General features: G+C 35.0%; 1 protein-coding gene across 13 annotated transcripts in view; it reads right to left on the bottom strand.

Moving 5' to 3' along the window:
- The window catches only part of baz (par-3 family cell polarity regulator), a 477788-nt gene that overhangs the window by 74902 nt on the left and 376429 nt on the right, over positions 1-26457 (bottom strand). For all 13 annotated transcript variants that reach the window (XM_081740533.1, XM_081740528.1, XM_081740531.1 and 10 more), the window contains 3 exons: positions 24251-24333; positions 1572-1711; positions 823-948 (listed from right to left, as the gene is read on the bottom strand). In XM_081740533.1, coding sequence (XP_081596659.1) covers positions 823-948; positions 1572-1711; positions 24251-24333 — 349 coding nt within the window. The remainder of the gene's footprint in view (positions 1-822; positions 949-1571; positions 1712-24250; positions 24334-26457) is intronic.

Here is a 26457-nt window from a genome sequence, read left to right as displayed (position 1 = left end):
GGGCTGTCATTGAACTTCTGAATGCGGATGGTTGTGCACTCAGGAATGTTCATCGCCGGCGACGAGTCGTGGATACACCATTACGACATGGTAACGAAGCGTCAGTCGATGGAGTACCGCCACACGACCTCTCCTCCGCCGTGCCATCTGTTGTGCCAAAGTTGTGTCATCTGCTGCCAGAGTGTTGTTGACATTCTGCTTTATTCTGCCTATAGTCCGGATATTGCGCCCTCCGAATTTGTATTTTCCCCAAACTTAAGGATTACTTTAAGGGCCAATGCTACAGTTGTAACGCAGAGGTCAAAGCAACAGTTCGGCAATGGTGTCGCCAGTAGCCACAACAATTCTTCATCGACGGCATGGAAGTGTGTTTCCCGTAATGAGGACTATGTTGAAAAGTGATGCCACCATTTCTAGCTGACATTGCAAGCTTTCCACTGATAACCTGTATCGGTGCTATCTGTCAAACACAAATAAAGGTATCACCTTGGAGGCATTACTTTCTGAATCACCCTCGTAAAAAAAAAAAAAAAAAAAAAAAAATCTTTTAAGAAGAGGCAAGGTGTTTGTGGTAGAACAGTCAACTCTAGACCTCTAGTATGAAGGATCCTGGTTTGATTCCAGACCAAGTGAGTTTGTGGATCTTGTCATGGTTCTCCCTTTCCTCTCATATTGCCATTCTACCAATTCTTTCATATTCATTCACTTTCGTTACCTTTCGTCTCCTTTAGCTAAAAAGGGCATAACCCTAAACCTAAAAGATTTCGTTTTATTTAAGCCTTAAGAAGTGTCCGGTAATCACATGTTAAGGTAAGTACTTACTGACTCGCGTAGGTAGCATCATGTCCATTGGAAGACACACATTTCTCGTTCTGTTGGTTGGATGGCCTGCCATCTGGTTCGTGCTCGTTTCTGTCACCAGACAATAAATTCTCTGCTTTCCCTACCCTGTTAGAAAGAAAATATATATACAAATTATTTTCTTCTTCCTTTTATAATAATAATAATAATAATAATAATAATAATTAGTTGTAGTAGTAGAAATAGTAAGCTACTACCACTACTACTAAATTACCATATTCAGTTCTAATATATACAGCACTGGCGCTAATCCTGGTGGATGAGGGGAAACATGTCCCCTCCAATCTTGGAATTGGGGGGACTGTCCCCCGCCCAATAATCCGATTTGATTTTTTTTTTTTTTTTTTTAGATAAATGTGATGATTTGTGTCTGATTGCCACAAAGGAAAGTAGGATGAAATTTTTGTCCCCCCCCCCCACACACACAGAATAAGCCTCAAATCTTTCCGACATAAAAATGATGGAAAATGCCCGATATCAGAGAACGATTTAGAAATAGTAAAAAGTGACTAACCAACGGGACATATTACTATTTTTTCTTAATTTAACCCAGCGATGCAGGTAATTGATGCTAGTCACTTACAAAATTAAAAATATTTTATAGTGAAAATAAGAATTGAACTTAAATTTAAAGATTAATTAAGAACAAGGAAGAAGATCTGAAAACTAACTACACTTACTGTGTAATGTATTTACGCCAACGTTCTTACCTGGAGTTTGGCGGTAATCTATGAGGTACGTATTCTTCCTCAATCAATATCATCTCCCCTGATGGTCGGTTCACTGTCGGGCTGCTCATTTTATCCACAACATTCATTAGCATCGTTGTGTTCCACGTTTCATGGGTTGCCTGCATGATTCATTGAAGGAGTATTTAAGTAAATGCATTATGAAACTACTTACTGGATTACAAAACATACTTTTCATTCAGATAAGTTATAATCTTAGTATCAATTCATAATTTACCTATCAAAGACAACATTATGCAGAAATAATAAATTGCAACTGAAACCTCTTAAGTACTTTTTCATAAATTCACGTTATCATTGGTACACTTTTAACCATATAAGAAAACATTAATCCCCTTCATTGAGAAGACGAAAAACTTAATTATTAAAGCGAAATTCTTAACTTTTTGTTTCTTTTATAATTTCATGGATTGAGTAAACCGATAATTCATCTCAGCAAGAAAGAGGAAAAAAAAAAAAACCGTTGCCACTGCGTTTTAATATATCCCAAATCCAAATGCAATTATTTCCTATCAATCGAAGATTCTGCTCCCATTTTCTCTTTGGTCATCCAAAAACCTTTTTCCAGGCGAATTCTGAACTGAAATTCTATACATACCGCGTGTGTACACCCCATGCAAGAGATATATTCTGCTCATCCAGAACATATTCACTTAATAATTCATTATGTTCCTGGAGACGCCTACAAACAGTGGACTCACGCTTTATTAACATTTTCAACTCACAACGTAGTTATTTCTCTCTCTTCGCTACTATTTTCTTAAAAAGTTTTGATTTAAAAAACTCTTCTTAAGAGTCAACATAAAAAATTGCCAAATTATTGTTAAAATTGATTATCAACTTTAATACATTCAGTATTTGTTACAGTTACTTAAATTGCAACACGTTCCAGCAATTTCCTTAGATTAAACTAAATTACATATAGAGCCATTGTACACAAAACCGATAACGTTTAGGAAGTAATTCCTGATACCAAGATAAGTCAAAAAGTATAGACCAACCTGAGTGCACAAATGCTTCCTTTCAAAATTATAGGCTGCTGAAAATATGAAAAAACTTTACAAAGCTATGGAACCTACCGTAGTCGGATCAAGAATTCACTTAGAAATTAATATGTGCGCTATCCAAAAATACATATTTCAGAATCCTAAGGTACTCACACAACAATTTTATAGAGGAATTTTGGCTACGGGCATATAATCCGAAGTACTCACCAACTACCTCTAAAAAATTGTTGCGGAAGTAACGTAGGAATCTAAAACTTGGATATTTGGAAAGGACACACTAATTCCTAGGTGAAGTCTTGACCCAACTACGGTAGGTCCCGTAGTTTTGGTGCCATGGACCTTTAAAATTCATTGTTTCATGTTTTCGACACCTTATAACTCCGAAAGGAAGCATTTGTGCATCCAGATTGGTCTATACCTTTTATTTTATCTTGGTGTCAGGAACCATACTTCCAAACGTTGTCGGTATTGTTTTGAAACACCGTGTATATATACATGCAGAGCCGTAGCTAAGGGGAGGCCAGCGGGGCGCCCGTCCCGGGCGCTGATAGCAAGGGGGCGCCGAACGAACAAGGAGAAAGAAAAAGTGGTGTTGGACATGATTAAAGATGGGTCGCCCCCAGAAAGTATTAGTGCCCTATTGGATCAATATTGCTGTCGGTTATCATTGAAATACATAGATTTCTTAAAAATTTTCTTGCTCGCTTCGCTCGCAATCCAAAAGTTTGAATAAGTCACATCAAGTTTTTACTTATTACTTAAAGAGTCATTATAGATGATTTCTTAATGACATGTGGTATACAAGGCGCCGAGTAACGACTTATAGTGTACGCAGGAGCATTTGCAAAATCCGAAAAGAGCAAAGTCGTGTTCGGTGTTTTGACAGTGATGAGGTTGCTCAGTTCGAGACGTTTTTCTACCCAATCGGATTAATCACGAAACACAGTGGGGCCAAAGCACTGAATTCTTGACAAAAATAAGAATTCGCAATATGAAGCAGAACACTGAAAGAAAACCAATTAGTTCAGTGTGTGCAGTTGCTACAATAATATTATTTCGACATTATTTAATCAAAAACAGAGTTTTACATCATAAAAGGAAATATTCCTTATATTCGCGCCTAAATTATATAACAGATTATATGATTGGCATAAAGAAACGCATGGGCAATATGCTTTGATTTGCCAATTTATGATTGGCTTACATTCTTACGCATGAAAGGAAAAAGTGTACTTATTCATTTTACAACTGAAGAGTAATAAAATTGAAGAAACGTTCTTGCTCCTCAAAATTATTTCAAAGTTGTGGAGGATTCGTTATGACAATGAGGATGCAAGGACGCTTCAATGCATAAAAATTATCTCATTACAAGTTCTCGATATGAATATATTATCAGATATATTAAATATATGATTTACAAACATCAGTAACATGTTCAGGTTGTTTCATATATTGCATCGTGCATTACGTGAGCTCATTTCAGGGCTTGATTGGAACACTTCTGTGCACGCGTCACAGAAAATAAAAAATAAAATAATATTAAATAAATAAATAAATAAAATAAAAATAAAAATACTGAATTGATCAACACCATTTTCTATATGGTTCTACCTTATGGTCCACAGATTGTTTAGCAAACATTGGCGTTTCAAAATGTCGCCACCATTAATCAAATATGTTTGACTAGAGTTTAGTTCTGTTGGTGAATGCCAGAGAAATATGATTAGATGTTGGAATCAAGATGGGTCCTGGGGACGAAGCCCCAACGAGGCCTGGGGGCAAAATTACCAGAATCGAGCTATATTCAACCTTGTCACTGCGTACATGTGGAACACACGTCTAATAACCTAACACTTATTCTCACATTCATCCCAAATCAATTCAAAAGCAGCATTGCATCCAGAAGGCGGTTTTCCTCAAACATTTTCATGCGCTATTTTGTAAAAGGGAGAGTCGTCGTTGCCATAGAAACCACCGTTCCTTAATTTTGAACATACTAGATTCGATTGAAACGAGAAAACTTTTTATCGGACTTCTAAAGAGAATGAAATAAAATAACTAAATACATGACCGTGTTTATTACATCTAGGATTCCCAGTCACGACCCCCTTTTCAGTTTTATTAAAAAATAGAAGAAGAAGATGAAGAAAGGAAAAGGAAAATAGAAGAGGAAAGAGGTAAAGTAAGAAGGTAATAAAGAGGAAACTGTTACTGAATATTTTGAAAAAATATGGTAAAGAAAGTGAATAATTATCGAATTCCAATAGCTATTGGGTTAATATTTGGTATTAAGGTGATCAAGGGTAGACACATGTTAACCCATACATCCCCGATCTAGATCCATTTAACCCTAACTACCAAATTATCCCGATCTAGATCTGAGATAGATGAGAAAGTTTAATTCTACAGTTTATTCAATATTTCCACTAATATCCAATATTTGAAAAATAAACGACGAAGTTGATGGCATGTTAGAATCGACCACAAAGAAAAAAAAAAAATCAGAGTATTACATATTCGTAGAAGATTTTGACTCTCACAGTTCTCCCATGCTGATCATTCGTTCAGACTACTTCAGTCCCTTTTACTTCCTTCATAGAGCCAACTTAAGTTAGTATTAACATTCAATGAGTTTAATTGATAACTACCATTAATTATAATAAGTCACACATATATGTCAAAATAATGGATGCACTTAATAATGAACCTACATTTCACTCACACACACATTCATACAGGACAATGTATACTTCGGGTTGTATTTAGTTAAATTAAACTAACCTAACTACATTACTATATACATTTATTACATTTCAATAAAAGAAAAATTAGTTGGACATAACAGGGAAAAAATTTAATACATGGAAAGAATGTTTCATTAACATGCATAGAAATTCGCTAATTCTATCAAGACCAAATAACACATTTCTCTTCCTATATATATATTAAAAGTTGAATTACATAAAAGAGAATTTGACAAAAAAAAAAAAATGAAAGACAAAAATAAAAAAATTCAAAGATCAATACATTTAGGATTCAATGTAATGAATATATATATATATATCGTTGCGGAAAAAGAAAGAAAAAATAAATAAAAAAAAAAAATATATATATATATAATTGGTTAATCATTCTAAAAAAAAAAACACTTTAGTAACATTTTATTAGGTCTCTGTCCCAAAAGGAGGCATTTCGACGATTTTATGAGTCTTTGTTCTCACATCGATAATAGCTCCTTTTTCCAACTCTCTTTTCGCACTGTGGTTTGTGTCCATGAGAGTGTTTAATTGTTTTTGTTTTAGCTATAGACAAATAGTCGCTTCATATCACATATATATTTATATTTCTCATTTCGTCACTCGACGCACTCAATATAAAATTTCAAAGTTTATCAAGGTTAAAAAAAAATTTTGAATCCAGTCACAGATATTGAGAACATATTTCCATATTCCGGTATTCACATTAAGTTATCAACTAAATTTCTCTTCATTAAATTTAAGACCAGTAATTTTCTTTATAGTATAGATCTTGTAGTCAAAAGATTCTAGTCACTGAATAGTTAAATTTCTGATCGTAGGGGAAGGATTTGTTTCAGAGTCTACTGATAGAAGATTCGTTGGTGGGGCACACTGTTTCGTAGGTTATTAATTTCACTTTGATCTTGCGAATAAATTTGGATGAGGATTAGGGTTATTTTACTTATCTTACGACCTGCTACTCGTTTTACTTACATGCGGTATTTAACATTATATTCAACTTTAATAGTTACAGACATCAGTAACCACTCAACAAAATGTAATTTATTACAATATACGCGGTAACACTATATGTCACAAATAGTTGGTAACGGTCGGGTGTCAAAAACCTATGGCAACCTAAACAAAACCAGGGTAAATACCGAGCCCATTACATACATACTCGTATATATATATATTCATATTATTCAATACAATAAATTTCACTTTAATATCCATCGTAGTATTTTGTCGACGTTTAAATTCTACATAACCGTTCATATTCGACAAGTATTCATATTTTATAAATGTTTATATTTTATTGGCTCAAAGACAAAACAAAAACCCTGACTATCAAAATTCACTTTTTTCTCTCATAAGGTTGCAACATTGTACTTTCTATGTATAAACCCGATAATCAATAATCATTTTCAATTTACTAAAGATCCGCATATATATATATAAAAAATAGTTGGTGTTATTTAGTGACATAAGAGGTGGAAATGTAACAAATTGAGCAGGCACGTAACTTTTAAAACTATGTAAGCACATATATAGATGTATAAAAAAAAAAATCAATGTTATTGGAAACTAGTGGGCCCAGACTACTAATACATACACACTATATGACCAATCAATAGAAATAAAAACCAGAAATCAGTTGTCAATGGATATAATTTGTATGATCCATGAATAACGAATGTTTCTAGGAATCCGAAAGCATAGTGTACCTTCCCATCAATTTCTCCAGTGGTGGATTGAATATTGCGAAAATGGTCCCGAGATGTGCTGCAATACCTCCACGAATTGCATCCCTCGATGTCTCAGTTAGTACATACGATCGAAATAAGTGATATGGAATATTGTACATTTTCATGAGTTTCAGAAATCGGGGGGGGGGGGGCAAGGTTGAAAAATTAAAAAAAAAAAAAAATCTCGAAGTAATGAAGACAGAGAGAGATAGAGAAGAAGGAAGACGAAGAATAGTGGCGCCAAAGACTTAAGTGAGAAATAACTAACGCTACAAAGACAAAAGTCGAATTTCTATCTCAACAAATCCATAGCCAAAATATTCTTAACATGCCAAAAGGGTGGTCTACTCAAATACGTAGACTCAAGGAACGCCCTGCTGCCAAGGATGCAAGTTCTGTGTCCATCAGATCCCAATCCCACAAGAATTTGGTTGTAAGATTGAAATCCGATCCCCGTATCCGGCCCAAACCAGCAGGTTCCCGGAAATCGTCCGGAAGGTTAGAGAAGGCGCTAATTTAGAATTTCAAGAAAAAAAAAATCATCCGACCTCTTGGAAACTAGAAGATTCCAGAATAGGGATGAAATTAGAGTAATAGCTAAGGTATCCCTAATTAGTAATTCGCCAAAATTAAAAAAAAATTAAATAAATAAACTGAATTTTGGATCGGTGATTTCAATCACCAAAACATCACCGATGGCTACCCAGCGCAGACATGCCACCGTCTGGGACGTCGTTAATTTCCCTCATCTAATTAAACTAAGAAAAGACATGAAAATACTTAAGGGGACTAGGGGTCGACGTCCGGGTACGCTAATTAACATGCATATTAATTTAGTAGCAGTTAATTTAATCGGATAGTCCGAACTGAGTTATATGAACACTGCACAATAACTAAATAAAGTAAGCGACAAAAAAAAAAAAATCTCTGAGAGGCAATGAATGTTAAAGGTATAAATGACCGAAACCTGTACTTTTCGATGATCACAGAATATAGCAGTTGGTTTTCTTAATTATCATTTCTGTCGACCTTTAGAAGTAATTCCCACATGATACTACTCTATCTATTGAAAGGCTTAAGATCTGGGGCTGTTATTATGAGGTACATAAATGTAAAGTAACACACAATTCCCAACTATAATTTACATTCAAGTAGCAAACTCGGTTGGATGAATGCACTGGTGTGGAAGTCAAAACGCGAGAGATTTTTTTTTTTTTTTTTTTTTTCGTAAACATATTCATATTTTCACTATATAAAATTCACTAGGCCTATCCATTTAAATATAGGGGTCGTCATCTCGTTCATATTATATATCATATTATTAACATATCATTATATTCATTCATTATCTACTAATTTTCGCACGAAGTAATATTTTATAAACACCCTATTTCGTACATTTTACACGCAGGCCATACACATATCTACATTACGCAGTAATAAATATATATATATATATATAACTATCACAATCTATCACGCTCAAACCACCACACGATCACATTCATCGAACCACGTACTCTTTATTTCGAAGCACCCAAATTGTATTTACCTTGCAGGTTTAAAAAAAAAAAAATAAATCATACATGTATTTACGGAAAGTTAAATTGTCAATGATTAATCTATTTCTGATTTGTTGGTAAAACTGAAGCAACAATGGAATTTTCGACAGCCACGGGAAAAAAGAATTTAATACTACATTTTGAACCAAACAGTAACAGCATATGGGCTTTACTTCTATTAAGAAAATAGGTATTCTTTATTTCGGCGGATATTTCAATTTCTACTGACCCTAGCAAGCTGAAATTTTCAGTACAGTAATATCTCATGCTATTTTATACGAAGGTATACTCATCTGACCCGAAAACCATGTCCAATGAAAGTAATTTTTGAATAAATGACTAAAATCCAACAACCTAGATCACTAAGTTATGCGATGTCGTATTGTCAACAAACAATTGAGTACCGAAACCGGACGCTGTGGCGCTGTAGTGGAGGCATAATTTACCGTGTACTGAAATGTATACTTGTACTCATTAATCAGATATTTAATATTTACTCTGGTTTATTTCTGTTAGGAAAATGGTACTAAATTAACACATATTTATACACTGTCCAAATCGAAAATTCACACACTCACACAAAACTACTAACTACATACACCACTGCTAATACTATACATAAAACAACTAACTAAACCAAACATGCACCATTTAGTTACATGCATGTTGACAAAATAAATACTCCCTTCTGATATATACCGTCGGCTCTATTTCATTTAGAGGGGGCAAAATGAGAAAGGTAAACACTAGGTCCAATTGACCTGACCAATTGTTTACATAATGACTACCAAAAGTTGATGCCCGGGGGGCACCTTAAGGAGGTTTATGTAGGGACCCTTCCCCTAAAAAGGGAAAAGGCCCTAAAACGAACAATAACTAACCCATTCCCCCGCTAGAACCGGTTCAATTCAGAAAAGGGGATAGGAGCCCTTTTGAACTAACTTAAGCTGCCATTATGATTATTTACAGTACTATTAAACCTACTACATACATGCAATTACGAAATAAATAATAATAATTCACATTTACTTAATACACGACCAACATGCACTAATCAGGTCGTAATTTCCCTAATCCCTAATTGAATTTGAAAAGATAAAAAAAAAAATCACTTTCCTATATTGTCTATCCTATCTGGGCAGCAAACATGGCTTCCTGCAAACCGAAATCCTGAATCAGATATTTTCCCCTGGTTTTGCAGTTCTTTCAACAAAAATATGGGTTTCCTGGCTCCTGATTGATCACACGACGTTTACGATGACATTTAGTCTAAATTTTACCTGTTTTACACTCGAAATCCACGTCTTTACCAGCCAGTATAGCGTAGTTGATTTCCACGGCTGTGCTCGTAGAGTCGTTCTTCATTATTCTCATAACATTGCGCCGAAAAAGCCAGAGGTAGGAGAATTCCTCCAATCAGAACGAAAACTTTAGCCGCGGAAATTACAAAACGAATGGAAATTTGGTAAATCCAGATATAACCGGATCTGAAAGTGACTATGGACTAGTGAAAGGGGGTGAGGGAAAGATTAGGTACCTGGCTAAATTCTACATTGGTCTGAAATTAAGGAAATTTATATCCAATAACGGAACTATGTTTCGGTATGACGTCAGAATGGTAAACCTTGTAACTATTCAAGTTATATATCCGTAAATGGGATTTACACTTAATCAAAATATAAATAAATATATTATACAGTGGGAATATGGTTATTAATGAAACCTTTCGATTCATTGTATTTAATTCGAAGTAAAGGGAGTAAATAAATTGTGTAGCTAAACCGAAATTGAATAAAAAAAAAAAATTACTAGGTACAGGGTGCGTAAAAAAAAAATTGCCATTACTTTCAACTGTAATGGTACATTACAGTTTTCCCCGGCCCATTAACAAAATTTTGTTAGAATAACAAAATTTTGCTAATTGGGAATACTAACTACTGATGCTTGTTAAATTAACACACTCATTCATCTCATTCAAACATTACCAGTCACACTAGGACAGTATATTATATCTACTTGGGGTATTGCGCAAGTAATTCACTACGTTTATCTTCTGCACAATTGAAAATCTTTAAATTTCGAAAATTGTGAGTTCCGATACTTTTTTTTTTTTTTTTTTTTTTCAGCAGTGTTCACATAGCAATAGAACGGACAGAAGTTCTAACTGAGACATCAACAGAGACAACTCGTGAGGCTTCACTCGCCACCGACTAGCATATCAGATGACATTAGGATGCAGTTTCCCGACTATCCCTTCCATTTAATATTGTTCTTGGCTCACCGTTAGCACGCACTTGCGAAGGGACTGAATTCTGGGGTCGATTTACATTATTGTTACTATTATTCTGACTATTACCGTTCTCCCTTCTTCCGTACGCCCTGTTAAAATTCCTCCTGGTGTTATCGCCCCTATCCGGGTTCGATGCCATGTTGGTACGGTCATAGGGACGATAACTCCGGCGATTGTTGAACATGGGCCGATTCCTAAATAGTCGCCGGCCATTATTGTTGTTTTCTGAGCCATACCCACTAGGATAACGAGATCCAGCTTGGGTATAACTCAGGAAATCCGTCTGGCAACTTGCCGTTACCTTCGTCTTCGTCGGTTTTAGAATCTTTGCCTGTCGGGCGAAGTATCGTTTTGGTGGACCACCAACTTCCTTACCGCACAAGGCAGCTAACCGTGAGGTGACTTCTCGCACCGTTTGGCACAAGTGGGACGCTATGGCCCGGGACTCATCAGGTGGAAGAGCGTTAACTATAATATCTACCAGTTCGGCCTGAGAGGGATGTTCAGCTATCTGATAATATAGTTCGATAATTTTCCAAGCATAGTCCAAGAGGGATCCATACTTGGAGCGATCATACCGGAGTGATTGTAAGTTTCTTTTTTGGAGTCGTTCGATGTGCTCATTACAATATTCTTCTTTGAAAAGAATCAAAAAATCACCGAACGTCCGGATTTGGTATTTAACCGAGGCAAACCATGCGCCCGAAGCGGCGATCAAACATTTTTCAACTATTTGTAGGCGTTCTCCATCAGTAAGTTTGTACATGTCTAGATATTGCTGCAATCTTCGCAGAAAAACTCTTGGTAACCCGTTAGTAATGTTCCCATCGAAAGTGGGGAAACGTTCAATATCCCGGAGGGAAACTTTAGAGCTCATACTATACGGGGCAGGAAAAGAATCTAGTGGAATCAACGCATTATCCTGAGCGGTTGGGGTTGTCACCGGATTTGCCACCGACGGAGTGGTCACTGAACTGAACGCTCCCATACGACCAAGAGAGGTTTTATAATTAGTATTGACCATGTAAGGTTCGAATTTAGGACCCACCACTGCAGTAACTGACGGTCCGGCACATCTCCTTTCCCCTCCTGGCAGCACGCTGTAAGATTGTACCATTCCAAAGGTAGAGTGAGCATTTACGCTAGTGACTGTTGTAGTCACAACACTCGACTGCATCGGTACATCGAAATTACTCAACCATGATTTCGAGGTTGGCTGATGCGGGGGACAATACATGGTTGTGTCCCGTGCATCAGGCAACACTTGACTCTTTCCCGGGAGGACGTTACTCGTTTCGGGGAAATTTTTCCCTATAGAATCGCTATCAGGAAAAGGATAGGAGATGTCAGACTTGACGATTTCCAGTTTAGTAATCTTCCCCTTAATACTGTCTACCTCAGTTTGAATTCGACTAATTCTTTGATCAACCGACTCTAGTTTAGTTTCTATTGATAGGTCGGATATTACAACATTCAATTTACTTATTTCAGCCTGCTGCTGTTCAACCTTTCGTTCGATGTCACCAAATCTTTTGTTTGTACCCTCAAACCTTACATCTATTTCGTTTAATTTCTCATTTGTTTCGTCTCTGAGCTGCTCGGTAGACTGTTGGGCCTGGTATCTAACCTGCTCCAGTTCAGTAGACGTTTGTTCTTTCAATTTACTAATCGAAGAAGCAAAGTCTAAACAAATCTGGTCAAATTTGTTGTTTAATACCTCGAATCGAGCGTCGGTCTCTCGTTTCGAGGTATCAAACTTCTCATTTATCTCACGCCTTAAGTTTTCACTATTCTGGTCTATTTTAACTTCCATGTTAGTGAATTTTTCATGCATCATTTCCATCATCTGGCGAATTAATGCAGACGTGTCAGACCCTCCAGATGACATTCCTTCCTTCGGGTTTGCCGTCTGATCCCGAGAATCACTGTGATTTTCATTTTTTTCCTCATCGTCGAGGTCAGATATCTCCGCTGGAGATATTTGGCCTCGGTCCTTTTCACAGTCCTCACAATATTTTTCTATTTCGCCGGTTTGCACCTTTTCTGCATTTTCCGCAGTATCATCTAAATTGGAACAAGCAAAGTGGATCCATTTTTGTCCACAACCGGTGCATCTAATTAATCTTCGCGGGGCGCGAGATCTTTTCTCTTTTTCATTTAATGTGCATTGAGTGCACGTGATTTCACACTCGCCCTGTGACACCACAACCTTTTTTGTTGCCATAGCTTTGAGACACTTTACACTTTACAAAAGACAAGATATATATAGCAAAAATACACATATACTATAAAATACTTATTTGCTATCCAGACAAGTATTATTCATGACTTAAAGGACTCCCATTCTCTTTCCTTCCTTGAAACCCTTCTAGCGTTTAATTCTAATTTTAGAAAAATTTGGACACTCCTTCTCTTTCTCCCCCTTAGAAAAGGAAACAAAAATGACAAAGTAGCCAACGACTCTACTTATTTCATTTGACTATAAAATTTCTCTTATTAATTTCAATGTTGTAATCAATTCAACATGCCTTCAACCTCACTCTTTGACATTCTTAAAAAAATTTCAAATCTATCGGTTGCCATTTAAACTGAGATCCGTTGCCATGGAAACAAACGTTGCCATAACAACCATTCTTATCGCGGTTCACCAACTCAAACTGATTGGCATGATAACTGGTATTATTCAATAAGCATTTTCAGATCCGTTACCACAGTAAACATGGTTACCATAGCAACAGTCTTGTCACGTGTCGCCAATTTAAAACTGTAAAAGGGAGAGTCGTCGTTGCCATAGAAACCACCGTTTCTTAATTTTGAACATACTAGATTCGATTGAAACGAGAAAACTTTTTATCGGACTTCTAAAGAGAATGAAATAAAATAACTAAATACATGACCGTGTTTATTACATCTAGGATTCCCAGTCACGACCCCCTTTTCAGTTTTATTAAAAAATAGAAGAAGAAGATGAAGAAAGGAAAAGGAAAATAGAAGAGGAAAGAGGTAAAGTAAGAAGGTAATAAAGAGGAAACTGTTACTGAATATTTTGAAAAAATATGGTAAAGAAAGTGAATAATTATCGAATTCCAATAGCTATTGGGTTAATATTTGGTATTAAGGTGATCAAGGGTAGACACATGTTAACCCATACATCCCCGATCTAGATCCATTTAACCCTAACTACCAAATTATCCCGATCTAGATCTGAGATAGATGAGAAAGTTTAATTCTACAGTTTATTCAATATTTCCACTAATATCCAATATTTGAAAAATAAACGACGAAGTTGATGGCATGTTAGAATCGACCACAAAGAAAAAAAAAAAATCAGAGTATTACATATTCGTAGAAGATTTTGACTCTCACAGTTCTCCCATGCTGATCATTCGTTCAGACTACTTCAGTCCCTTTTACTTCCTTCATAGAGCCAACTTAAGTTAGTATTAACATTCAATGAGTTTAATTGATAACTACCATTAATTATAATAAGTCACACATATATGTCAAAATAATGGATGCACTTAATAATGAACCTACATTTCACTCACACACACATTCATACAGGACAATGTATACTTCGGGTTGTATTTAGTTAAATTAAACTAACCTAACTACATTACTATATACATTTATTACATTTCAATAAAAGAAAAATTAGTTGGACATAACAGGGAAAAAATTTAATACATGGAAAGAATGTTTCATTAACATGCATAGAAATTCGCTAATTCTATCAAGACCAAATAACACATTTCTCTTCCTATATATATATTAAAAGTTGAATTACATAAAAGAGAATTTGACAAAAAAAAAAAAAAAATGAAAGACAAAAATAAAAAAATTCAAAGATCAATACATTTAGGATTCAATGTAATGAATATATATATATATATCGTTGCGGAAAAAGAAAGAAAAAATAAATAAAAAAAAAAATATATATATATATAATTGGTTAATCATTCTAAAAAAAAAACACTTTAGTAACATTTTATTAGGTCTCTGTCCCAAAAGGAGGCATTTCGACGATTTTATGAGTCTTTGTTCTCACATCGATAATAGCTCCTTTTTCCAACTCTCTTTTCGCACTGTGGTTTGTGTCCATGAGAGTGTTTAATTGTTTTTGTTTTAGCTATAGACAAATAGTCGCTTCATATCACATATATATTTATATTTCTCATTTCGTCACTCGACGCACTCAATATAAAATTTCAAAGTTTATCAAGGTTAAAAAAAAATTTTGAATCCAGTCACAGATATTGAGAACATATTTCCATATTCCGGTATTCACATTAAGTTATCAACTAAATTTCTCTTCATTAAATTTAAGACCAGTAATTTTCTTTATAGTATAGATCTTGTAGTCAAAAGATTCTAGTCACTGAATAGTTAAATTTCTGATCGTAGGGGAAGGATTTGTTTCAGAGTCTACTGATAGAAGATTCGTTGGTGGGGCACACTGTTTCGTAGGTTATTAATTTCACTTTGATCTTGCGAATAAATTTGGATGAGGATTAGGGTTATTTTACTTATCTTACGACCTGCTACTCGTTTTACTTACATGCGGTATTTAACATTATATTCAACTTTAATAGTTACAGACATCAGTAACCACTCAACAAAATGTAATTTATTACAATATACGCGGTAACACTATATGTCACAAATAGTTGGTAACGGTCGGGTGTCAAAAACCTATGGCAACCTAAACAAAACCAGGGTAAATACCGAGCCCATTACATACATACTCGTATATATATATATTCATATTATTCAATACAATAAATTTCACTTTAATATCCATCGTAGTATTTTGTCGACGTTTAAATTCTACATAACCGTTCATATTCGACAAGTATTCATATTTTATAAATGTTTATATTTTATTGGCTCAAAGACAAAACAAAAACCCTGACTATCAAAATTCACTTTTTTCTCTCATAAGGTTGCAACATTGTACTTTCTATGTATAAACCCGATAATCAATAATCATTTTCAATTTACTAAAGATCCGCATATATATATATAAAAAATAGTTGGTGTTATTTAGTGACATAAGAGGTGGAAATGTAACAAATTGAGCAGGCACGTAACTTTTAAAACTATGTAAGCACATATATAGATGTATAAAAAAAAAAAATCAATGTTATTGGAAACTAGTGGGCCCAGACTACTAATACATACACACTATATGACCAATCAATAGAAATAAAAACCAGAAATCAGTTGTCAATGGATATAATTTGTATGATCCATGAATAACGAATGTTTCTAGGAATCCGAAAGCATAGTGTACCTTCCCATCAATTTCTCCAGTGGTGGATTGAATATTGCGAAAATGGTCCCGAGATGTGCTGCAATACCTCCACGAATTGCATCCCTCGATGTCTCAGTTAGTACATACGATCGAAATAAGTGATATGGAATATTGTACATTTTCATGAGTTTCAGAAATCGGGGGGGGGGGGGGGGGCAAGGTTGAAAAATTAAAAAAAAAAAAAAATCTCGAAGTAATGAAGACAGAGAGAGATAGAGAAGAAGGAAGACGAAGAATAGTGGCGCCAAAGACTTAAGTGAGAAATAACTAACGCTACAAAGACAAAAGTCGAATTTCTATCTCAACAAATCCATAGCCAAAATATTCTTAACATGCCAAAAGGGTGGTCTACTCAAATACGTAGACTCAAGGAACGCCCTGCTGCCAAGGATGCAAGTTCTGTGTCCATCAGATCCCAATCCCACAAGAATTTGGTTGTAAGATTGAAATCCGATCCCCGTATCCGGCCCAAACCAGCAGGTTCCCGGAAATCGTCCGGAAGGTTAGAGAAGGCGCTAATTTAGAATTTCAAGAAAAAAAAAATCATCCGACCTCTTGGAAACTAGAAGATTCCAGAATAGGGATGAAATTAGAGTAATAGCTAAGGTATCCCTAATTAGTAATTCGCCAAAATTAAAAAAAAATTAAATAAATAAACTGAATTTTGGATCGGTGATTTCAATCACCAAAACATCACCGATGGCTACCCAGCGCAGACATGCCACCGTCTGGGACGTCGTTAATTTCCCTCATCTAATTAAACTAAGAAAAGACATGAAAATACTTAAGGGGACTAGGGGTCGACGTCCGGGTACGCTAATTAACATGCATATTAATTTAGTAGCAGTTAATTTAATCGGATAGTCCGAACTGAGTTATATGAACACTGCACAATAACTAAATAAAGTAAGCGACAAAAAAAAAAAAATCTCTGAGAGGCAATGAATGTTAAAGGTATAAATGACCGAAACCTGTACTTTTCGATGATCACAGAATATAGCAGTTGGTTTTCTTAATTATCATTTCTGTCGACCTTTAGAAGTAATTCCCACATGATACTACTCTATCTATTGAAAGGCTTAAGATCTGGGGCTGTTATTATGAGGTACATAAATGTAAAGTAACACACAATTCCCAACTATAATTTACATTCAAGTAGCAAACTCGGTTGGATGAATGCACTGGTGTGGAAGTCAAAACGCGAGAGATTTTTTTTTTTTTTTTTTTTCGTAAACATATTCATATTTTCACTATATAAAATTCACTAGGCCTATCCATTTAAATATAGGGGTCGTCATCTCGTTCATATTATATATCATATTATTAACATATCATTATATTCATTCATTATCTACTAATTTTCGCACGAAGTAATATTTTATAAACACCCTATTTCGTACATTTTACACGCAGGCCATACACATATCTACATTACGCAGTAATAAATATATATATATATATATAACTATCACAATCTATCACGCTCAAACCACCACACGATCACATTCATCGAACCACGTACTCTTTATTTCGAAGCACCCAAATTGTATTTACCTTGCAGGTTTAAAAAAAAAAAAATAAATCATACATGTATTTACGGAAAGTTAAATTGTCAATGATTAATCTATTTCTGATTTGTTGGTAAAACTGAAGCAACAATGGAATTTTCGACAGCCACGGGAAAAAAGAATTTAATACTACATTTTGAACCAAACAGTAACAGCATATGGGCTTTACTTCTATTAAGAAAATAGGTATTCTTTATTTCGGCGGATATTTCAATTTCTACTGACCCTAGCAAGCTGAAATTTTCAGTACAGTAATATCTCATGCTATTTTATACGAAGGTATACTCATCTGACCCGAAAACCATGTCCAATGAAAGTAATTTTTGAATAAATGACTAAAATCCAACAACCTAGATCACTAAGTTATGCGATGTCGTATTGTCAACAAACAATTGAGTACCGAAACCGGACGCTGTGGCGCTGTAGTGGAGGCATAATTTACCGTGTACTGAAATGTATACTTGTACTCATTAATCAGATATTTAATATTTACTCTGGTTTATTTCTGTTAGGAAAATGGTACTAAATTAACACATATTTATACACTGTCCAAATCGAAAATTCACACACTCACACAAAACTACTAACTACATACACCACTGCTAATACTATACATAAAACAACTAACTAAACCAAACATGCACCATTTAGTTACATGCATGTTGACAAAATAAATACTCCCTTCTGATATATACCGTCGGCTCTATTTCATTTAGAGGGGGCAAAATGAGAAAGGTAAACACTAGGTCCAATTGACCTGACCAATTGTTTACATAATGACTACCAAAAGTTGATGCCCGGGGGGCACCTTAAGGAGGTTTATGTAGGGACCCTTCCCCTAAAAAGGGAAAAGGCCCTAAAACGAACAATAACTAACCCATTCCCCCGCTAGAACCGGTTCAATTCAGAAAAGGGGATAGGAGCCCTTTTGAACTAACTTAAGCTGCCATTATGATTATTTACAGTACTATTAAACCTACTACATACATGCAATTACGAAATAAATAATAATAATTCACATTTACTTAATACACGACCAACATGCACTAATCAGGTCGTAATTTCCCTAATCCCTAATTGAATTTGAAAAGATAAAAAAAAAAATCACTTTCCTATATTGTCTATCCTATCTGGGCAGCAAACATGGCTTCCTGCAAACCGAAATCCTGAATCAGATATTTTCCCCTGGTTTTGCAGTTCTTTCAACAAAAATATGGGTTTCCTGGCTCCTGATTGATCACACGACGTTTACGATGACATTTAGTCTAAATTTTACCTGTTTTACACTCGAAATCCACGTCTTTACCAGCCAGTATAGCGTAGTTGATTTCCACGGCTGTGCTCGTAGAGTCGTTCTTCATTATTCTCATAACATTGCGCCGAAAAAGCCAGAGGTAGGAGAATTCCTCCAATCAGAACGAAAACTTTAGCCGCGGAAATTACAAAACGAATGGAAATTTGGTAAATCCAGATATAACCGGATCTGAAAGTGACTATGGACTAGTGAAAGGGGGTGAGGGAAAGATTAGGTACCTGGCTAAATTCTACATTGGTCTGAAATTAAGGAAATTTATATCCAATAACGGAACTATGTTTCGGTATGACGTCAGAATGGTAAACCTTGTAACTATTCAAGTTATATATCCGTAAATGGGATTTACACTTAATCAAAATATAAATAAATATATTATACAGTGGGAATATGGTTATTAATGAAACCTTTCGATTCATTGTATTTAATTCGAAGTAAAGGGAGTAAATAAATTGTGTAGCTAAACCGAAATTGAATAAAAAAAAAAATTACTAGGTACAGGGTGCGTAAAAAAAAAATTGCCATTACTTTCAACTGTAATGGTACATTACAATTTTTCCAAAAAGTGCAAATATGTGCAGGTTTACTCTTTGCATACAGTAAGAACAATGTTTTCGCTACGGGCATATTAAAAACTCACAGACATATTATGCCATATTTTCTACTAAAATGCCATTCTATCGTTTGACCACAGTTTATATGCTTTCAGTACCACAGCATTTTCCAAATATGATATTAAGTAGGGGATTATCATAGGAATATGATAATGATATTAGCATCATTCCAAATATGATTATTGACTACGCACCACATCAACATTCTAAATATATGATATAAAACGATACATACATGTCGGTTGTGTCACCATGTTTACCAGCCACTGAATATCTACACGTAATGGAGGAATAGTCGCATTCAAAATCAATTTCCTATTTTCTGTCACTAAGCAGCGCCTCTTCGACTTCGGCGGATAACCAAATTTACACGTCCCATGAGTTCATTGTAAACTGCTATCACTTCTTTTCCTGCATACTATCTTATGTGTACACTATTAAGGTTTCATTACAACAAATTATATCGAGTCAATCTTTTACTTCATTCTTCGAGTTTTTGCTAAGAATTGCCTAGTTTGGTCCCACTGTGCGACGGTGAGAATGAAGGAATGAAAGTGAGAAGAGTGAAGAGACATTCAAACTGCTGTTTGCGCGGGAATATTAAAAAAAAAGGTAAACGAGGGGAACAATAACATTTTCGAACTTCAATAGAATAGGGGCTTAAGGGATCAGAACTTAGCCCAACGAAGTTCGACTTTTGCCGACACTTATCACTACCAATGATTTATTTTTAAATTTCGTTGACATATCAAATGCTTCCAATTTGGAGGAATTTATTAGGGTCATTTTTTCATCAACTTTTTGTATCGCCAGCATATTATTTTGTGCATACGTATCTAGTTGTGTGATGTTTTTATCTATCCACGCAATACAAAACATAAGTACACACACTCTTTATATATGTACGTGTTAGTGTATTTTAATATGTTAATTAATAATAAGTATCTTAAATTCGGAACTTTCATTCATTAAGAAATTAAGTAATTACTATAATTTCAGACATATGTAGTAGCCAAAGTATATTTTGGATTTTAAGTACAAAAATTGAACATATTGTTCACCACCATCGATCAATACTTAAAAAGTCACAAAGAAGGCTCCTTCTGAATTTCCATTACATTTTACAAAATATTTCTTACCGTAAAAAGATCGAAATTAAAATGCTATTGATGTGGTCACAGAGAATAAAATTTAAAATTTTACATTTATTACTGGAAATTAATACTGTCACCCATTTCGAACAATTTAAAAGCACATAGTTTTTAATGTATTAAAATTTCATTTCTTATCAATAGTATGAAACGTTGTATGATAGTAGTAACTCTTCATAACTGTTCTCCTAGTGAATCTGTATACAACCAAAGATAGTTTTGTCAAGTTTAACAAAAAGTCCAAAATAAGACTCTTCTTGAAAAAGGATACATAATGCAGTGGTGCCCACCCCCCTTATGTCCATGACGCACCCCCCCTCAATTGTCTATCCGTAGGTGTTCTTCCATGAAAAAAAAATCTTTTCGATTAATTTTTACACACCCTCAAGCATATTTATATAGATTTTTAACCCCCCCAAATATTTCAATGACGCAGTTTGCGTCATAGCCCCCCCCTTGTGGGCACCCCTGCATAATGATCGTTTTTGGTTCCTGCAATGGTCTTCCAAGAAGATTATAAAAATTCAGTGTACCATAACAACAAAAGCTGCTTTTCTGATATATCATAATTATTGGTAAGGTGAGTGTAAGGGGCGCCGAATTCTACTTCGCCCCGGGCGCCGAAATCTCTAGCTACGGCTCTGTATACATGCTTAAATCTGCGTAAGTACTCGTAAAAGTGGTCCAATTTTGTGCTTACGTACAGGTGACTCTTCATTTTCTTATCTGAAAATGCTTTATTTTTAGATTAAGAAAATAAGGTAATTTGATTTTTCGACCTCACCTCACTTCTGTGCAATAAAGAAAAAAAAATCAAAAAGTAACGTGACTTGAACTAGCAACCGAAGAAACAGAACAGACTTACATGAAAACTAGTACTGAAGTTACGATAAATACTTTGAAACAGTAAGAATTCTTACTGAAACACTGGTCTTATCTAATCGAAAATGTCAAAAGCACGGAACTCTCAATCACATATAGTGTTTCTTGGAAAGTCATTCTCAGAAATTAAATTTTATTTCCAAATGAAATCTCGTCCTTTTCCTCTGCAGCTCAAACGTCCTCGTCACTTCGTCTCCATCAACCTCCAAATAAATGAATAAAACGAAAGCGCATGAAAGAGTACCTAAGTTGCTCCATAAAATTAACAACGGTAATTATTAGTTACAGATAACTAAAACTAACTCTATGGCCCACGGAATCCGGAGGTCCAATGCCGCGTTTACAAAAGCTATCCACTGACTTCTGTTCTTAGTCAACTGGATCCAGTTTCTACTTTGTATTCATATTTCTACAAGATTCATCTTAATATTGTCTTCCCATCTTCGCCCAGGTCTTCCTAATGGTCTTTTTCCGATTGGACTTCCAGTTAAAACTTTGAAAAGTTCCTACTTTCTTCCATTCTGGCTACATGACCTGCCCATCTGAACCTCCTAGACTTGATGACCTTAACAATGTTTAGTAAATGGCATAATTATGGGGTTCGTCGTTATGAAGTTTCCGCCATTCACCATTCCCGTTTCTCTTGGGTCTGAATATTCGTTTCAGGACCTTGTTCTCAAATACTTTCAGTCTACAGTTCTCCCCTCAGAGTAAGCGAATATGTTTTGCAACCATACAGAACAACAAGCATGATTATCGTTTTATATATTTTAAGCTTCAAATTCCTCGACAGAATTCGCGACGACAAATGATTTTGAACTAAATAACACAAATTCCCTGCTTTTCGTCGATATTTAATTCTTCGTGAATATGGTTTTGATATGTTTATTGATTCTAGCTATTTGAAAGTATCCGCTTTATCGAAAATAATATTTAACACAGCTACTTACTTACTAGCTAGTTACAGCTACTTAAAAAAAAAAAAAAAAAAAAAAAAAAAAAAAAAAAAAAAAAAATTGTAACACACTACCCTGTACTGTTACTCAGTGTCTCCAAGATTGGTGTCACACGTTTCTTGCCATTAATGTACTTTCTATTTCCTTGAAAAGTCAATTAAGTATCTATAGTCAACTGACTTTGGGTAATAATTTAAGCGATATTCACCAATTTAGTAGTTTGTACGAAAATATAATTGAGCTAGAATCTTTCTATTTCAAGTGTGGTTCTACCGGCGCTGCTGTCGTACCTCGTGTATTTTCCCGTACCTCTCTCGAAAGAGGAGGGGTAAGTTGCTGTGGCCGAGATCCTTCAATAGGTGAATAGGAACAGAATTGCCACATTGACGGGCTTCGCAGTGCTCTGTCTTGTTAGCCACTCTAAGTAGCCAACGATCTTCACTTTGCACGACCAAACGACTGAATGACAAATTGGCAACGTAGCCGAGGTCATTCACTTCTTACCCCAGAGCAAAGAGATGGTTTCCTTGGTAAAAGGGCGGCGCAGGTGGGGCTGAATTTTTACATATTCACATGTTTCACATTTTCCGACGGCACACTTGAAGTAAAAAGGCTCTAGTTCCGAAGACATAAACCAAGTTTCGAACGTAGAGAACCCAAGTGTTGCAACAACACGTGAAAATATACTGTATACTCTATAGCAGTGATCGCCAAACTGTCGATCGCGTGAACGCTTCGGTTGACTAACCTTGATTCCTCTACTGAGTTGACACTAACGTCAGGGGGAGCTGACAATAACAACTGCTGTTTCTACCGCGCAACTGGTATTGTCTGACTCATCTCAGAGTTGATTGTATAAGAGTGGGATTGTGCACGTTATGTTCTTCGTGTGTATATTAGACATTTGCTAAACGTTATGTTTTTCGTATGTATATTAGATATTTGCTAAACGTTATGTTTATCGTATGTATATTAAACATTTGCTAAACGTTATGTTTTTCGTATGTATATTAGACATTTGCTAAACGTTATGTTTTTCGTGTGTATATTAGACATTTGCTAAACGTTATATTTTTCGTATGTATATTAGACATTTGCTAACTTGGATAGTTTGATTTCATATTTACTAGAAATGTAAGTTTATAGGCAATAAAAAAATGTAAGTTTTTTTAAAAAAAGAAAGTTGGTAGTTCTTTTGGTTGGTAGCTCACAAAGTAGGATTTACAAACGGTACAGTAGATCAGAAGTTTCGTAAGACTGGCGACTACTGCTCTATAGAATCATACATTCACTAGCATTCAAACCTTAAGTTCATAACAAGAAAAAACTGATGTTACGTGATTATTTAATCTTTGAAACAAGTAATATTAACAACAGAAGATTCACACAAGGATAAAATTGAAATAAAGGGCTCAATATTCAAATTTAGCAATACACATTATTAAGTGTGAGACAGATACTAAAATATAGAGAACAAAAATAAATTAATTCTACTTACTCTGTAATAACTTTCATTTCGAAGAGCGTTTTGGCCCATTAATCTATCGATAACTGGGTTACGTGAAACACCATCTAAATTTCCTGAAACAAGAATTAATCTTATACTACAACAAATAAATTAAATCTACTGGTTCATTTATTTAGTAATAAACATGTTTCAACAAATCAATTTCAAGCTGAAACTATAGAATATGTTGGACAAAGAGCACAGTACTGTAATGTAACTTTCAACACATCGATGTATATTAAAAACTTTTGAAATTAAAAATAAAAAGGAAAAGGCTGAGATTCCATGAACAAATTCACTTTTAAGGAAGTGAAATCTAAAAATGAAAGTGAAAATGTCAAAATACAAAAACAAAATAACAAACTTATACAGGTGAAAAGCCAAAAAAAAACAGGGTATTTAAGCTAAACAAACGGTAAACAAAGGGTCAGTCATTGGGCTAGTCAATTGATCAGTCAGAACGGGCATTGTGAGTCAACCTTAGATTGGATCCTTGTCAGTATGGACCTCAGCCTATACCTTCAGACTTTCCAGTAAGTACTTCATTAATTATGCTAAGAAGCAACACATAAGAAGTTCGTGCATGGAGGTCTTCCTCCATGACAGGCGTAAATTGTTAAAATTTGTAATTTATTAATTTGTAACCCTTTCTCTATGTAACTTGTTTCAATAATAATCGAGATGCATTTGAAGCATTATTGTCTTTTTACCGAGGATAACAATACGCAATATCCTATAATCATTTATTCAAATTAGCAACAAATCTCTCTGTTTTAAAGTTACGAAACATGGAACCCAAGTCTATGTACTCCTTAATTTATAGAAGAGAAACCTCCCGAGAAACAAGAAAAAATATAGAACTCCTTTTCGGCAAAACTATTTTATGGTACTGGGACAAGGTGATAAGATCACGAATATACGTACGGTTTGAGAAAGAATTGCCACAATAACACAGCATATGTAAAAATATGGTTTTAGATGATTTAAAAAAATGCACAGGCCACAGTACTTGTCAGCAATGTTTGTACACTATCAGAATTACGAATATTATTCATGAAGCATATGAAGCATTATGGTTTAGTATGGCCTATTTTATAATAATAATAATTTATTCTGTACTACACAAATGTTCATCGAACCTAACGTAAGTACAGCAAATAACAAAATATGTACCAAAAGGATATTCAACATTGTAAAATAAGCCAATCAAGCTAAGTCATGTGAATTATAAAAAGATAAAAATTAAGAAACTCGCGTTAAAGATGAAGAATGTGAGTATGACACAAAAATTAAATGCTCGAAAAATACAGGCTGCACTATGAGGCTGGCATCGTTTCTATTGCCAGAAAAAAAAAAATCTTTTCGATTCTGTTAATGTAGCAAACTAACAACAGGTTTCACTGTATAATAAGCTAGCAATCTACGGAATAAGACTAAATATACGAGGGTGAGTCAAAAATTATCCGCAATTGCGACGTAATTCTTCTTACATTGTACACAGTGACCTCTGTCCTCGTTTATTTTATTGTTATGCTGTTGTGCTCATGCTATCAAAGTTTGATCCTAATTCCTCCATTTCTCTTCCTTTTGTTGCAGATAGATCATGGCGGCTGCATTAGAACTTTGCACCAAAGAGGAAAAACAAGCAGTGATCCAGTTTTTTGTGGTCGGAAGGTGTATCAGAAGCAACAATCCATCAAAGGCTTTCGACACAAGATGGAAACAGTGTCTTGCTGCAACAGAGTGTCCACGAATGGATTGAAAAATTAAAACATGGTCGCACAAGTGTTACGCACGAGAAAGGAACTGGACAACCATCTACAGCCACAAACGATGACAACATCGAGCGTGCACGTGCCATGCTTCTGTTACACAGACGAGTAACTATTGATAAAGTGGCACGTTGTCTGGAAATTAATCATGAAACAAGAAGTGAAGCATGGGGTGCATGCGTGGCTCGCTACTCAGCCGCAAGCCTTCTTTCCTGAGGGCATTAGGAAGCTTGTGCAACGATGAACTGTGTGTGTTGAAAAGCAAGGAAAGTATATTGAAAAATTATGTTAAGGTGAGTTTCCTGTGTGTATTGCAAAAGAAGTTATAGCTAAAAGTATAGATAATTTTTGAATAACCCTCGCAATTTATTATTTCCCGATTTATTCTGATAATAAAATCTAATTTAGTTCATGCTTTTTTCTTTT

The sequence above is a fragment of the Thermobia domestica genome, chromosome 15 (genome assembly GCF_964235325.1).
Source record: "Thermobia domestica chromosome 15, izTheDome1.hap1.1, whole genome shotgun sequence".
Lineage (NCBI taxonomy): Eukaryota > Metazoa > Arthropoda > Insecta > Zygentoma > Lepismatidae > Thermobia > Thermobia domestica.
Note: the sequence above shows the minus strand (reverse complement) of the source record. Positions and strands in the feature narration are given on the sequence as shown.